The sequence below is a fragment of the Pristiophorus japonicus genome, chromosome 32 (assembly GCF_044704955.1).
Source record: "Pristiophorus japonicus isolate sPriJap1 chromosome 32, sPriJap1.hap1, whole genome shotgun sequence".
Classification (NCBI taxonomy): domain Eukaryota; kingdom Metazoa; phylum Chordata; class Chondrichthyes; family Pristiophoridae; genus Pristiophorus; species Pristiophorus japonicus.
The window spans coordinates 9,397,313-9,414,702 of NC_092008.1; the positions used below are offsets into that span (position 1 = coordinate 9,397,313).

At 59.9% G+C, this 17,390-nt stretch overlaps 1 protein-coding gene across 1 annotated transcript in view; it reads right to left on the bottom strand.

Annotated features, from left to right (window-relative positions):
- The window catches only part of LOC139240567 (synapsin-1-like), a 311,352-nt gene that overhangs the window by 9,509 nt on the left and 284,453 nt on the right, over window positions 1-17,390 (bottom strand). Inside the window, exons 10-11 of the mRNA XM_070869112.1 lie at window positions 2,588-2,737; window positions 110-212 (exon numbers count right to left, since the gene is read on the bottom strand). Coding sequence (XP_070725213.1) covers window positions 110-212; window positions 2,588-2,737 — 253 coding nt within the window. The remainder of the gene's footprint in view (window positions 1-109; window positions 213-2,587; window positions 2,738-17,390) is intronic.

Here is a 17,390-nt window from a genome sequence, read left to right on the forward strand (position 1 = left end):
GAATGGTTGGGCCCGTGAGCACGGGACCCCCTCGGGACACCAGTTGGGACGGCCCCCCGATGCTCGGTCCCATGTCGGTGAACGTGGCTCAGGGCCGTGCCGAGCTTACCTTGCGGCGGGGGTCGTTGCTGGGGGATGGGGCCCGGCTGCAGTCCGCCGCTCTGACGGCTCGGACCCTGGGCGATCGGGGCCGGCATCGCCTGTTGGGAAATCTGCAGCCACGGGGGAAATAAAACACACATTGTTAGGTGGGAGGGAGCCAGAGACCAGAACCTTGTTATCCAATAAACGGCCGCGTTGTCGGAGGGGCGGTACTGAGGGAGCGCCGCACTGTCGGAGGGGCAGTACTGAGGGAGTGCCGCACTGTCGGAGGGGCGGTACTGAGGGAGTGCCGCACTGTCGGAGGGGCAGTACTGAGGGAGTGCCGCACTGTCGGAGGGGCAGTACTGAGGGAGTGCCGCACTGTCGGAGGGGCAGTACTGAGGGAGTGCCGCACTGTCGGAGGGGCAGTACTGAGGGAGTGCCGCACTGTCGGAGGGGCGGTACTGAGGGAGCGCCGCACTGTCGGAGGGGCGGTACTGAGGGAGCGCCGTACTGTCGGAGGGGCGGTACTGAGGGAGCGCTGCACTGTCGGAGGGGCAGTACTGAGGGAGTGCCGCACTGTCGGAGGGGCTGTACTGAGGGAGCGCGCGCTGTCGGAGGGGCAGTACTGAGGGAGCGCCGCACTGCGCTGTCGGAGGGGCAGTACTGAGGGAGCCCCGCACTGTCGGAGGGGCAGTACTGAGGGAGTGCCGCACTGCGCTGTCGGAGGGGCAGTACTGAGGGAGCGCCGCACTGTCGGAGGGGCAGTACTGAGGGAGCCCCGCACTGTCGGAGGGGCGGTACTGAGGGAGTGCCGCACTGTCGGAGGGGCAGTACTGAGGGAGCGCCGCACTGTCGGAGGGGCCGTCTTTTCCGACCTTCTGCCCTCTCGGGTGGACGTAAAACGTCCTGGGGCCAATATTTATCCCTCAACCAACATCACTTGAACAGATGATCTGGGGTCATTACAACACTGCTGCGTGTGGGAGCTTGCTGTGCGCAAATTGGCTGCCGCGTTTCCAACATTTCAACAGTGACCACTGTTCAGAAAAAGTGCTTCATTGGTGTGAAGCTCTTTTGGGACGTCCTGAGGGGGTGAGAGGCGTTGCAGGAGAGCGAGGCGGCCTTTTGATTCGAACTCCTGGACCAGTAAAGGGTTGGGACCAGTGGAATTGCATGGAAGTGATTCATTTCGGCAGGAAGAACAAGGGAAGGCAATATGAACTAAAGGTCACAATTGTCGAGTGGGTGCATGAACAGAGAGACCGCGGGGTGTGTGTGCACAGATCTTGCGAGGTGGCAGGGCGGGTTGAGAAAGCTGTTGGAAAAAAAGCATTTGGGATCCTGGGGTTTATAAACAGAGGCGGAAAGGTAACAAATGCAAGGGAGTTATGCTATTGAGGGCGTGCAGCGAAGGTTCACCAGACTGATTCCCGGGATGGCAGGACTGACATATGAGGAAAGACTGGATCGACTGGGCTTATATCCACTGGAATTTAGAAGGATGAGAGGGGATCTCATAGAAACGTATAAAATTCTGACGGGACTGGACAGGTTAGATGCAGGAAGAATGTTCCCGATGTTGGGGAAGTCCAGAACCAGGGGTCACAGTCTAAGGATGAGGGGTAAGCCATTTAGGACCGAGATGAGGAGAAACTTCTTCACTCAGAGAATTGTGAACCTGTGGAATTCTCTACCACAGAAAGTTGTTGGGGCCAGTTCGTTAGATATATTCAAAAGGGAGTTAGATATGGCCCTTACGGCTAAAGGGATCAAGGGGTATGGAGAGAAAGCAGGAATGGGGTACTGAGGGAATGGTCAGCCATGATCTTATTGAATGGTGGTGCAGGCTCGAAGGGCCGAATGGCCTACTCCTGCACCTACTTTCTATGCTAACCCTTTATACAACACTGGTTAGGCCTCAACTGGAGCACTGTGTCCAATTCTGGGCACCGTACTTTAGGGAGGATGTGAAGGCCTTAGAGAGGGTGCAGAGGAGCTTGACCAGAATGGTCCCGGGGATGAGGGCCTTCAGTGACGGGGAGAGCCTGGAGAAGCCGGGGTTGTTCCCCTCGGAGCAGAGAAGGTTGAGGAGAGATTTAATCGAGGTGTTCACAATGACGAGGGGTTTTTGATCGAGTGGATCGGGAGAACCTGTTCCCCGGGGGGCAGGAGGACGGGTAACCAGAGGGACACAGATTGACGATAATCGGCGATGGAACCAGAGGGGGAGATGGGGGGAGAATGTGTTTACGCAGCGAGTTGTTGTGATCGGGAACGCGCTGCCTGAAAGCTCGGTCGGAGCAGATTCAATCGTGACTTTCAAACCGGGAATTGGATAAATACTGGAAGGGGAAATGTGCCGGGGCTGTGGGGAAAGGGGGGGGGGGAGTGTGGGACTGATTGGGGTCGCTCTGTCACAGAGCCGGCACAGCACGGGGCTCGAGGGGCCCAATGGGATCCTCCTGTGCCATACGATTCAATGATTCAAAGCACCGGTCTTTACCTGAGGCTGCAGGGCTGGATTGGGCCTGACTGGAGATGGGATTGGTGTCCTGGGCAGCATTTGACTCATTTTGGCCACGACGAGATCAGCAATCAGCTGCTTATCCTCCTCCTGGTGCTCACCGATCAATGGCATGGCACAGTCCATCACCTGGGGGCGAGAAACAGCGAGAGAACTTTACACGGCCGCTGAGGAACCGAAGGACAATACTCAGGACACAACAGACGGACAGCTTGACTGTGCTCGCTCTCGCCTCGGAGTCAGACGTCATCGATTCGAGGCCCCACTACAGGGCCCCGTAATCCAGGCCTGACACACCTCCAGTGCCAGTGCTGAGGGAGCGCCGCACTGCGCTGTCGGAGGGGCAGTACTGAGGGAGCGCCGCACTGCGCTGTCGGAGGGGCAGTACTGAGGGAGCGCCGCACTGTCGGAGGGGCAGTACTGAGGGAGCGCCGCACTGTCGGAGGGGCAGTACTGAGGGAGTGCCGCACTGCGCTGTCGGAGGGGCAGTACTGAGGGAGCGCCGCACTGTCGGAGGGGCAGTACTGAGGGAGTGCCGCACTGTCGGAGGGGCAGTACTGAGGGAGTGCCGCACTGCGCTGTCGGAGGGGCAGTACTGAGGGAGCGCCGCACTGTCGGAGGGGCAGTACTGAGGGAGTGCCACACTGCGCTGTCGGAGGGGCAGTACTGAGGGAGCGCCGCACTGTCGGAGGGGCAGTACTGAGGGAGCGCCGCACTGTCGGAGGGGCAGTACTGAGGGAGTGCCGCACTGTCGGAGGGGCAGTACTGAGGGAGCGCCGCACTGTCGGAGGGGCAGTACTGAGGGAGCGCCGTACTGCGCTGTCGGAGGGGCAGTACTGAGGGAGCCCCGCACTGTCGGAGGGGCAGTACTGAGGGAGCGCCGTACTGCGCTGTCGGAGGGGCATTACTGAGGGAGCGCCGCACTGTCGGAGGGGCGGTACTGAGGGACCCCCGCACTGTCGGAGGGGCAGTACTGAGGGACCCCCGCACTGTCGGAGGGGTAGTACTGAGGGAGCGCCGTACTGCGCTGTCGGAGGGGCGGTACTGAGGGAGCGCCGTACTGCGCTGTCGGAGGGGCGGTACTGAGGGAGCACCGCACTGCCGGAGGGGCAGTACTGAGGGAGCGCCGCACTGTCGGAGGGGCAGTACTGAGGGAGCGCCGCACTGTCGGAGGGTCAGTACTGAGGGAGCGCCGCACTGTCGGAGGGGCAGTACTGAGGGAGCGCCGCACTGTCAGAGGGGCAGTACTGAGGGAGCACCGCACTGTCGGAGGGGCAGTACTGAGGGAGCGCCGCACTGTCGGAGGGGCAGTACTGAGGGAGTGCCACACTGTCGGAGGGGCAGTACTGAGGGAGCGCCGCACTGTCGGAGGAGCGGTACTGAGGGAGCCCCGCACTGCCGGAGGGGCAGTACTGAGGGAGCGCCGCACTGTCGGACGGGTAGTACTGAGGGAGCCCCGCACTGCCGGAGGGGCAGTATCGAGACGTTAAACCCAAGGGCCCCTTCTGCCCTCTCAGGTGGGACAGATACAATCCCACCACTGCTTTTGGAAGAAGAGGAGGGGGTGTTCTGGGGCCAATATTTATCCCTCAACAAAACACCAGCGTAACAAAGACTCCAGTTTATTTGGTCATTCCTGGCATCGCTGCTTCTGGGATCTTGCAGTGCATCAGATAGCTGCCGCTGTTACCAACATGGCGACAACATGAACAATGTTTGGTTGGATGCAGTGCTTTGAGATTTTGAGTGGATAAGACACCTTACCACTACAAAGGTCTTTATAACAGGCTGAGGCCGATGTTGACTCCATCTGGCAAAAGTTATTCCACCACCGATGTTGGCAAACCGGTTCCACACCAGGGCGATCCTGGTTCAGTAACTTACTGAACATTCCTGCTACCCTGCCCAACTTGCTATTGTTCATCCTCCGCCTGCCCAACAAGTCCTCGCGATTCAACAACACAAGGCAACCAGGTTCGGGAGCGCGGAGAGCAGTAGTTCAGACAGCCCCCTCGGCGCCCACCACCCGACAGACATCCAGATTCAGGTCAGCTACCCCACCCACACACCCCCTCCCCATTAACCCCACCCACACACCTTCTCCCCATCAACCCCACCCACATACCTTCTCCCCATATCCCCCATCCCCACACACCCACCTTCTCCCCATATCCCCCAACCCACACACTCACCATCTCCCCATATCCCCCAACCCCACACACCCACCTTCTCCCCATATCCCCCAACCCACACACCCACCTTCTCCCCATATCCCCCAACCCACACACCCACCATCTCCCCATATCCCCCAACCCACACACCCACCATCTCCCCATATCCCCCAACCCACACACCCACCTTCTCCCCATATCCCCCAGCCCCACACACCCACCATCTCCCCATATCCCCCAACCCACACACCCACCTTCTCCCCATATCCCCCAGCCCCACACACCCACCATCTCCCCATATCCCCCAACCCACACACCCACCTTCTCCCCATATCCCCCAACCCACACACCCACCTTCTCCCCATATCCCCCAACCCACACACCCACCATCTCCCCATATCCCCCATCCCCACACACCCACCTTCTCCCCATATCCCCCAACCCACACACCCACCATCTCCCCATATCCCCCATCCCCACACACCCACCATCTCCCCATATCCCCCAACCCACACACCCACCATCTCCCCATATCCCCCAACCCACACACCCACCTTCTCCCCATATCCCCCAGCCCCACACACCCACCATCTCCCCATATCCCCCAACCCACACACCCACCTTCTCCCCATATCCCCATCCCCACACACCCACCTTCTCCCCATATCCCCCATCCCCACACACCCACCTTCTCCCCATATCCCCCATCCCCACACACCCACCTTCTCCCCATATCCCCCAACCCACACACCCACCATCTCCCCATATCCCCCAACCCCACCTACCCACCTTCTCCCCATATCCCCCAACCCACACACCCACCATATCCCCATATCCCCCAACCCCACCTACCCACCATCTCCCCATATCCCCCAACCCCACACACCCACCCCCTCCCCATATCCCCCATCCCCACACACCCACCATCTCCCCATATCCCCCAACCCACACACCCACCATCTCCCCATATCCCCCATCCCCACACACCCACACCCTCCCCATATCCCCCAACCCCACACACCCACCTTCTCCCCATATCCCCCAACCCCACCTACCCACCATCTCCCCATATCCCCCAACCCCACCTACCCACCTTCTCCCCATATCCCCCAACCCCACCTACCCACCATATCCCCAACCCCACCTCCCCACCTTCTCCCCATATCCCCCAACCCCACACACCCACCCCCTCCCCATATCCCCCATCCCCACACACCCACCTTCTCTTCATATCCCCCAACCCCACCTACCCACCTTCTTCCCATATCCCCCAACCCCACCTACCCACCTTCTCCCCATATCCCCCAACCCCACACGCCCACCTTCTCCCCATATCCCCCAACCCCACCTACCCACCATATCCCCAACCCCACCTACCCACCTTCTCCCCATATCCCCCAACCCCACCTACCCACCATATCCCCCAACCCCACCTACCCACCTTCTCCCCATATCCCCCAACCCCACACACCCATCATCTCCCCATATCCCCCAACCCCACCTACCCACCATCTCCCCATATCCCCCAACCACCCACACACCCACCTTCTCCCCATATCCCCCATCCCCACACACCCACCATCTCCCCATATCCCCCAACCCACACACCCACCTTCTCCCCATATCCCCCAACCCACACACCCACCCCCTCCCCATATCCCCCAACCCCACACACCCACCTTCTCCCCATATCCCCCAACCCACACACCCACCATCTCCCCATATCCCCCAACCCCACCTACCCACCATCTCCCCATATCCCCTAACCCCACCCACCCACCTTCTCCCCATATCCCCCAACCCACACACCCACCCCTCCCCATATCCCCCATCCCCACACACCCACCATATCCCCCAACCCACACACCCACCATCTCCCCATATCCCCCATCCCCACACACCCACCCCCTCCCCATATCCCCCATCCCCACACACCCACCTTCTCCTCATATCCCCCATCCCCACACACCCACCATCTCCCCATATCCCCCAACCCACACACCCACCCCCTCCCCATATCCCCCAACCCCACACATCCACCTTCTCCCCATATCCCCCAACCCACACACCCACCATCTCCCCATATCCCCCAACCCCACCTACCCACCATCTCCCCATATCCCCTAACCCCACCCACCCACCTTCTCCCCATATCCCCCAACCCACACACCCACCCCTCCCCATATCCCCCATCCCCACACACCCACCATATCCCCCAACCCACACACCCACCATCTCCCCATATCCCCCAACCCACACACCCACCCCCTCCCCATCTCCCCCAACCCCACACACCCACCCCCTCCCCATATCCCCCATCCCCACACACCCACCATCTCCCCATCTCCACCAACCCCTTTGAATCAGGTCACATCCTCACCAGATCTGCACTTACCACGTCACACCACTGGGCGGAGCTCCTGGGGCACCTTTGAAGACCGGTGATTGCCGAGTTATGAATCCTGGGAGCTCCCCCCACCCCTCCCTGGCCCTCCCGAATGGTCCAGCCCGGGAACCTCTGTGTGCAGGACGGAAACAACTAGACTGAAGCGGGATGTCCCCAGGGCGGGCACACCGGCTCCAGCGGAAACTCCTGATGTATTTTTCCTCTCTACGACTCACCAGAGACTGGTTGCACAGTTCACCAAGGGAGCGCTCACCTGGGTGACTGCACATCTCTAACTATCAACGGAGGTTCTTGGCTTACGACAGGAGTCAACACTGAGAGACTCAACATGCCTCCGAGACAGGCAGCAGAAGGGATGAGCGTTTCCCTCACCCCCACCCAACTTCTCCCCCAACCCCACCTTCTCCCCATATCCCCCAACCCCACCTTCTCCCCATATCCCCCAACCCCACCTTCTCCCCATATCCCCCAACCCCACCTTCTCCCCATATCCCCCAACCCCACCTTCTCCCCATATCCCCCAACCCCACCTTCTCCCCATATCCCCCAACCCCATCTTCTCCCCATATCCCCCAACCCCACCTTCTCCCCATATCCCCCAACCCCATCTTCTCCCCATATCCCCCAACCCCACCTTCTCCCCATATCCCCCAACCCCACCTTCTCCCCATATCCCCCAACCCCACCTTCTCCCCATATCCCCCAACCCCACCTTCTCCCCATATCCCCCAACCCCACCTTCTCCCCATATCCCCCAACCCCACCTTCTCCCCATATCCCCCAACCCCACCTTCTCCCCATATCCCCCAATCCCACCTTCTCCCCATATCCCCCAACCCCACCTTCTCCCCATCAACCCCATCCAACGACATTCTTCCCATCAACCCCACCTGCCCACCTTCTCGGGCAGCAGTGAGGGAGCGTCGCACTGTCGGAGGTGCCATCTTTTGTGGATGAGACCTTAAACCGAGGCCGTGTCTGCTCTCTCAGGTGGACGTGAAAGATCGCACACCACTATTTCAAAGAAGAGCAGGGGGGGGAGGGAGTCCTCCCCGGTATTCAGGGACCAGTATTTATCCCTCAACCAACATCACAAGAACCAGATGATCTGGGTCATTATCAGATTGCTGTTTGTGGGAGCTTGCTGTGCGCAAATTGGCTGCCGTGTTTCCCACATTACAACAGTGATCACCTCCAAAACAAGTACTGCATTGGCTGTGAGGCACTTTGGGATGTCCTGAAGGGGCGAAAAGAGAATCTTTCTTTCTCTCCCTCCTGTTCCCCTTCTCTCTCTCCCTCTCTTTCTCTCCATCTCCCTCCTTCTCTCTCTCTCTGCTTTGTATCTCACCCTCTGACACAGAGGCCCGTCTGTAACAGGGCTCCCTTTCCCAATCGTGGGTTACAACATGTCCAGTTGACTGGCAAAGCAGATAATGAACATATCTGAAGCGATCGTCAATATGTGTGCAATCGCCCAGCACATCCGCCTGGCTCAAGCAGTGGATTAATAAGCCAGGCTGCAGGCTATAAAACGCAATCAAACTGTGATTATGTTGTCATCGGGCTTGAGGTTTTGAGTTCAAGCGAAAGCGGAACTCGCATCTTTATATTATCAGCCGTGACTCAGTGGATCTCACTCTCTCACCTCCAAGTCAGAAGGTCATGGATTCGAGCCAGAGACGTGAGCCTCATAATCCAGACCCGACACTCCCCTGGTGCCAGTACTGAGGGAGTCTCCCCATCAGGGACCCCGATATAGAGTCTCCCCATCAGGGACCCCGATATAGAGTCTCCCCATCAGGGACCCCGATATAGAGTCTCCCCATCAGGGACCCTGATATAGAGTCTCCCCATCAGGGACCCCGATATAGAGGGAGTCTCCCCATCAGGGACCCCGATATAGAGTCTCCCCATCAGGGACCCCGATATAGAGTCTCCCCATCAGGGACCCTGATATAGAGTCTCCCCATCAGGGACCCCGATATAGAGGGAGTCTCCCCATCAGGGACCCTGATATAGAGTCTCCCCATCAGGGACCCCGATATAGAGTCTCCCCATCAGGGACCCCGATATAGAGGGAGTCTCCCCATCAGGGACCCCGATATAGAGGGAGTCTCCCCATCAGGGACCCCGATATAGAGGGAGTCTCCCCATCAGGGACCCCGATATAGAGTCTCCCCATCAGGGACCCCGATATAGAGGGAGTCTCCCCATCAGGGACCCCGATATAGAGTCTCCCCATCAGGGACCCCGATATAGAGTCTCTCCATCAGGGACCCCGATATAGAGGGAGTCTCCCCATCAGGGACCCCGATATAGAGTCTCCCCATCAGGGACCCCGATATAGAGGGAGTCTCCCAATCAGGGACCCCGATATAGAGAGAGTCTCCCCATCAGGGGCCCCGATATAGAGTCTCCCCATCAGGGACCCCGATATAGAGGGAGTCTCCCCATCAGGGACCCCGATATAGAGGGAGTCTCCCCATCAGGGACCCCGATATAGAGTCTCCCCATCAGGGACCCCGATATAGAGGGAGTCTCCCCTTCAGTGATATGAGTTCCTCAGGTGTCAGCGATCCTCTAGTTCTTCACACCCCAAGTGGCGAATGGGGTTGTGAATATTCACAAGCTATTCGACTCTGAGGGGAATCACTGTTTAGCTCAATGTTGTCCTCACCCATTACTCATTACTAACGGGGGCTCATTGTCAGGAGCAGGAGCCCTGGCTGATTCTCACCATGCCCAGCCCTAGGGGGCTAGTGATCAGGAGCAGGAGCCCTGGCTGTTCCCAATCCCTCCTCTCCACACCCTCACAACCTATGAGACTTTAACCAGAATGATGCCAGCGGCTTTGAGGGTTAAATCCCGAGGACAGACGGGGCCTGTGTTCCCCCGAGTGTAGAAGATTAAGCGACGATCTGATCGAGGGATTTTGAGGGGTTTGAGAGGATTAAAGGATTCGATCGGGTGGCTCGAGAGAAACTGTTCCCTCTGGTGGGGGGCAGTCCAGAACAAGGGGACGTCACCTTCACATTGGAGCCCGGCCATTCAGGGGTGATGTCGGGGAAACACTTCTTCACACACAGGGCAGTGGGAATCTGGGACTCTCTCCCCCGAAACACTGTGGACCCTGGGGGGCAATTGGAGTTTTCAAAATTTGGATCGATGGATTTTTGTTGGGTAAGGGCATTAATGGTTATTGAACAAAGCCATGATCTAATTGAAGGGCAGAACAGGCTCGAGGGGCTGAATGGTCTCCTGTTCCTAATGTAACAGGCTCGAGGGGCTGAATGGCCTCCTCCTGTTCCTAATGTAACAGGCTCGAGGGGCTGAATGGCTTCCTCCTGTTCCTAATGTAACAGGCTCGAGGGGCTGAATGGCCTCCTCCTGTTCCTAATGTAACAGGCTCGAGGGGCTAAATGGCCCCCTGTTCCTAATGTAACAGGCTCGAGGGGCTGAATGGCTTCCTCCTGTTCCGAATGTAACAGGCTCGAGAGGCTGAATGGGCCTCCTTCTGTTCCTAATGTAACAGGCTCGAGGGGCTGAATGGCCTCCTCCTGTTCCGAATGTAACAGGCTCGAGGGGCTGAATGGCCTCCTGTTCCTAATGTAACAGGCTCGAGGGGTTGAATGGCCTCCTCCTGTTCCGAATGTAACAGGCTCAAGGGGCTGAATGGACCTCCTCCTGTTCCTAATGTAACAGGCTCGAGGGGCTGAATGGCCTCCTCCTGTTCCGAATGTAACAGGCTCGAGGGGCTGAATGGACCTCCTCCTGTTCCTAATGTAACAGGCTCGAGGGGCTGAATGGCCTCCTGTTCCGAATGTAACAGGCTCGAGGGGCTGAATGGCTTCCTCCTGTTCCGAATGTAACAGGCTCGAGGGGCTGAATGGCCTTCTCCTGTTCCGAATGTAACAGGCTCGAGGGGCTGAATGGGCCTCCTCCTGTTCCTAATGTAACAGGCTCGAGGGGCTGAATGGCTTCCTCCTGTTCCGAATGTAACAGGCTCGAGGGGCTGAATGCCCTCCTCCTGTTCCTAATGTAACAGGCTCGAGGGGCTGAATGGCCTCCTCCTGTTCCGAATGTAACAGGCTCGAGGGGCTGAATGGCCTCCTGTTCCTAATGTAACAGGCTCGAGGGGTTGAATGGCCTCCTCCTGTTCCGAATGTAACAGGCTCAAGGGGCTGAATGGACCTCCTCCTGTTCCTAATGTAACAGGCTCGAGGGGCTGAATGGCCTCCTCCTGTTCCGAATGTAACAGGCTCGAGGGGCTGAATGGACCTCCTCCTGTTCCTAATGTAACAGGCTCAAGGGGCTGAATGGCCTCCTGTTCCGAATGTAACAGGCTCGAGGGGCTGAATGGCTTCCTCCTGTTCCGAATGTAACAGGCTCGAGGGGCTGAATGGCCTTCTCCTGTTCCGAATGTAACAGGCTCGAGGGGCTGAATGGGCCTCATCCTGTTCCTAATGTAACAGGCTCGAGGGGCTGAATGGCCTTCTCCTGTTCCTAATGTAACAGGCTCGAGGGGCTGAATGGGGTTACAGAGATAGAGAGGGGTGTCGGGGCTGGAGGAGGTTACAGAGATAGGGAGGGGTGTAGGGGCTGGAGGAGGTTACAGAGATAGGGAGGGGTGTAGGGGCTGGAGGAGGTTACAGAGATAGGGAGGGGTGTGGGGCTGGAGGAGGTTACAGAGATAGGGAAGGGTGTAGGGGCTGGAGGTGGCGACAGAGATAGGGAGGGGTGTAGGGGCTGGAAGAGCTTACAGAGATAGGGAGAGGTGTAGGGGCTGGAGGAGGTTACAGAGATAGGGAGGGGTGTAGGGGCTGGACAGGGTTACAGAGAAAGGGAGGGGTGTAGGGGCTGGAGGAGGTTACAGAGATAGGGAGGGGCGAGTGCCATGGAGGGATTTGGAAACAAGGATGAGAATTTTGAGATCGAGGCGTTGCTCAACCGGGAGCCACTGTATGTCAGCGAGCACAGGGGGTGATGGGTGAGCGGGACTCGGTGCGAGTTAGGACACGGGACAGCGAGCACATGGGGTGATGGGTGAGTTGGACTGGGTGTGAGTTAGGACACGGGGCAGTGAGCACAGCGGGTGATGGGTGAGTGGGACTGGGTGTGAGTTAGGACACGGTGCAGTGAGCACAGGGGGTGATGGGTGAGTGGGACCCGGTGCGAGTTAGGACACGGGGCAGTGAGCACAGGGGGTGATGGGTGAGCGGGACTGGGTGCGAGTTAGGACACGGGGCAGTGAGCACAGGGGGTGATGGGTGAGTGGGACTCGTTGCGAGTTAGGACATGGGGCAGTGAGCACAGGGGGTGATGGGTGACTGGGACTCGGTGTGAGTTAGGACACGGGGCAGTGAGCACAAAGGTGATGGGTGAGCGGGACTCGGTGCGAGTTAGGACACGGGGCAGTGAGCACAGGGGGTGATGGGTGAGCGGGACTCGGTGCGAGTTAGGACACGGGGCAGTGAGCACAGGGGGTGATGGGTGAGCGGGACTGGGTGCGAGTTAGGACACGGGGCAGTGAGCACAGGGGGTGATGGCTGAGTGGGACTCGGTGCGAGTTGGGACACGGGGCAGTGGGTGATGGGTGAGCAGGACTCGGTGCGAGTTAGGACACGGGGCAGTGAGCACAGGGGGTGATGGGTGAGTGGGACTCATTGCGAGTTAGGACATGGGGCAGTGAGCACAGGGGGTGATGGGTGACTGGGACTCGGTGTGAGTTAGGACACGGGGCAGTGAGCACAAAGGTGATGGGTGAGCGGGACTCGGTGCGAGTTAGGACACGGGGCAGCGAGCACATGGGGTGATGGGTGAGTTGGACTGGGTGTGAGTTAGGACACGGGGCAGTGAGCACAGGGGGCGATGGGTGAGCAGGACTCGGTGCGAGTTAGGACACGGGGCAGTGAGCACAGGGGGTGATGGGTGAGCGGGACTTGGTGCGAGTTAGGACACGGAGGCAGTGAGCACAGGGGGCGATGGGTGAGCGGGACTCGGTGCGAGTGAGGACACGGGGGAAGTGAGCTCAGGGGGTGATGGGTGAGCGGGACTCGGTGCGAGTTAGGACACGGGGCAGTGAGCACAGGGGGTGATGGGTGAGTGGGACTGGGTGTGAGTTAGGACACGGGGCAGTGAGCACAGCGGGTGATGGGTGAGTGGGACTGGGTGTGAGTTAGGACACGGTGCAGTGAGCACAGGGGGTGATGGGTGAGTGGGACCCGGTGCGAGTTAGGACACGGGGCAGTGAGCACAGGGGGTGATGGGTGAGCGGGACTGGGTGCGAGTTAGGACACGGGGCAGTGAGCACAGGGGGTGATGGGTGAGTGGGACTCGTTGCGAGTTAGGACATGGGGCAGTGAGCACAGGGGGTGATGGGTGACTGGGACTCGGTGTGAGTTAGGACACGGGGCAGTGAGCACAAAGGTGATGGGTGAGCGGGACTCGGTGCGAGTTAGGACACGGGGCAGTGAGCACAGGGGGTGATGGGTGAGCGGGACTCGGTGCGAGTTAGGACACGGGGCAGTGAGCACAGGGGGTGATGGGTGAGCGGGACTGGGTGCGAGTTAGGACACGGGGCAGTGAGCACAGGGGGTGATGGCTGAGTGGGACTCGGTGCGAGTTGGGACACGGGGCAGTGGGTGATGGGTGAGCAGGACTCGGTGCGAGTTAGGACACGGGGCAGTGAGCACAGGGGGTGATGGGTGAGTGGGACTGGGTGTGAGTTAGGACACGGGGCAGTGAGCACAGGGGGTAATGGGTGAGAGGGACTCGGTGCGAGTTAGGACACGGGGCAGTGAGCACAGGGGGTGATGGGTGAGTGGGACTCGGTGCGAGTTAGGACACGGGGTCAGTGAGCACAGGGGGGGATGGGTGAGTGGGACTCGGTGCGAGTTAGGACACGGGGTCAGTGAGCACAGGGGGGATGGGTGAGTGGGACTCGGTGCAAGTTAGGACACGGTGCAGTGAGCACAGGGGGTGATGGGTGAGTGGGACTGGGTGTGAGTTAGGACACGGGGTCAGCGAGCACAGGGGGTGATGGGTGAGTGGGACTCGGTGTGAGTTAGGACACGGGTCAGTGAGCACAGGGAGTGATGGGTGAGTGGGACTCGGTGCGAGTTAGGATTCGGGGCAGCGAGCACAGGGGGTGATGGGTGAGTGGGACTCGGTGCGAGTTAGGACACTGGTCAGTGAGAACAGGGGGTGATGGGTGAGCGGGACTTGGTGCGAGTTAGGACACGGGTCAGTGAGCAAAGAGGGTGATGGGTGAGCGGGACTCGGTGCGAGTTAAGGCACGGGGCAGTGAGCACAGGGGGTGATGGGTGAGAGGGACTCGGTGCGAGTTAGGACACGGGTCAGTGAGCACAGAGGGTGATGGGTGAGCGGGACTCGGTGCGAGTTAAGGCACGGGGCAGTGAGCACAGGGGGTGATGGGTGAGTGGGACTCGGTGCGAGTTAGGACACTGGTCAGTGAGCACAGGGGGTGATGGGTGAGTGGGACTTGGTGCGAGTTAGGACACGGGGCAGTGAGCACAGGGGGTGATGGGTGAGAGGGACTCGGTGCGAGTTACGACACGGGTCAGTGAGCACAGAGGGTAATGGGTGAGTGGGACTCGGTGTGAGTTAGGACACGGGGCAGTGAGCACAGGGGATGATGGGTGAGCGGGACTCGGTGCGAGTTAGGACACGGGGCAGTGAGCACAGGGGGTGATGGGTGAGTGGGACTCGGTGCGAGTTCGGACACGGGTCAGTGAGCACAGAGGGTAATGGGTGAGTGGGACTCGGTGTGAGTTAGGACACGGGGCAGTGAGCACAGGGGATGATGGGTGAGCGGGACTGGGTGCGAGTTAGGACACGGGGCTGTGAGCACAGGGGGTGATGGGTGAGTGGGACTCGGTGCGAGTTAGGGCACGGGGCAGTGAGCACAGGAGGTGATGGGTGAGTGGGACTGGGTGTGAGTTAGGACACGGTGCAGTAAGCACAGGGGGTGATGGGTGAGCGTGACTGGGTGTGAGTTAGGACACGGGGCAGTGAGCACAGGCGGTGATGCGTGAGTGGGACTCGGTGTGAGTTAGGACACGGGTCAGTGAGCACAGGGGGTGATGGGTGAGTGGGACTCGGTGCGAGTTAGGGCACCGGGCAGTGAGCACAGGAGGTGATGGGTGAGTGGGACTCGGTGCGAGTTAGGACACGGGACAGTGAGCACAGTGGGTGATGGGTGAGTGGGACTGGGTGTGAGTTAGGACACGGGGCAGTGAGTACAGGGGGTGATGGGTGAGTGGGACTCGGTGTGAGTTAGGACACCGGTCAGTGAGCACAGGGGGTGATGGGTGAGTGGGACTCGGTGCGAGTTAGGGCACGGAGCAGTGAGCACAGGGGGTGATGGGTGAGTGGGACTCGGTGCGAGTTAGGACACGGGGCAGTGAGCACAGGGGGTGATGGGTGAGTGGGACTCGGTGCGAGTTAGGACACGGGGCAGTGAGCACAGGGGGTGATGGGTGAGTGGGACTCGGTGCGAGTTAGGACACGAGGTCAGTGAGCACAGCGGGGGATGGGTGAGTGGGACTCAGTGCGGGTTAGGACACGGGGCAGTGAGCACAGGGGGTGATGGGTGAGCGGGACTCGGTGCGAGTTAGGACACGGGGCAGTGAGCACAGGGGGTGATGTGTGAGTGGGACTCGGTGCGAGTATGGACACGGGGGCAGTGAGCACAGGGGGTGATGGGTGAGTGGGACTCGGTGCGAGTTAGGACACGGGGCAGTGAGCACAGCGGGTGATGGGTGAGCGGGACTCGGTGCGAGTTAGGACACGGGGCAGTGAGCACAGCGGGGGATGGGTGAGTGGGACTCGGTGCGAGTTAGGACACGGGGCAGTGAGCACAGGGGGTGATGGGTGAGCGGGACTCGGTGTGAGTTAGGACACTGGGCAGTGAGCACAGGGGGTGATGGGTGAGTGGGACTCGGTGCGAGTTCGGACACGGGGCAGTGAGCACAGGGGGTGATGGGTGAGCGGGACTCGGTGCGAGTTAGGACACGGGGCAGTGAGCACAGCGGGTGATGGGTGAGTGGGACTCGGTGCGAGTTAGGACACGGGGGCAGTGAGCACAGTGGGTGATGGGTGAGCGGGACTCGGTGCGAGTTAGGACACGGGGCAGTGAGCACAGGGGGTGATGTGTGAGTGGGACTGGGTGTGAGTTAGGACACGGGGCAGTGAGCACAGCGGGTGATGGGTGAGTGGGACTCGGTGCGAGTTAGGACACGGGGCAGTGAGCACAGGGGGTGATGGGTGAGTGGGACCCGGTGCGAGTTAGGACACGGGGCAGTGAGCACAGGGGGTGATGTGTGAGTGGGACTGGGTGTGAGTTAGGACACGGTGCAGTGAGCACAGTGGGTGATGGGTGAGTGGGACTCGGTGTGAGTTAGGACACGGTGCAGTAAGCACAGGGGGGGATGGGTGACTGGGACTCGGTGCGAGTTAGGGCACGGGGCGTGAGCACAGGGGGGGATGGTTGAGTGGGACTCGGTGCGAGTTAGGGCACGGGGCAGCGAGCACAGGGGGTGATGGGTGAGTGGGACTGGGTGCGAGTTAGGACACGGGTCAGTGAGCACAGGGGGTGATGGGTGAGTGGGACTCGGTGCGAGTTAGGGCACAGGTCAGTGAGCACAGGGGGTGATGGGTGAGCGGGACTCGGTGCGAGTTAGGACACGGGGCAGTGAGCACAGCGGGTGATGGGTGAGTGGGACTCGGTGTGAGTTAGGACACGGGGCAGCGAGCACAGGGGGTGATGGGTGAGCGGGACACAGTGCGAGTTAGGACACGGAGCATTGAGCACAGGGGGTGATGGGTGAGTGGGACACGGTGCGAGTTAGGACACGGGACAGTGAGCACAGGGGGTGATGGGTGAGTGGGACTGGGTGTGAGTTAGGACACGGGGCAGTGAGTACAGGGGGTGATGGGTGAGTGGGACTCGTTGTGAGTTAGGACACCGGTCAGTGAGCACAGGGGGTGATGGGTGAGTTGGACTCGGTGCAAGTTAGGGCACGGGGCAGTGAGCACAGGAGGTGATGGGTGAGTGGGACTGGGTGTGAGTTAGGACACGGTGCAGTAAGCACAGGGGGTGATGGGTGAGCGTGACTGGGTGTGAGTTAAGACACGGGGCAGTGAGCACAGGGGGTGATGGGTGAGTTGGACTCGGTGCGAGTTA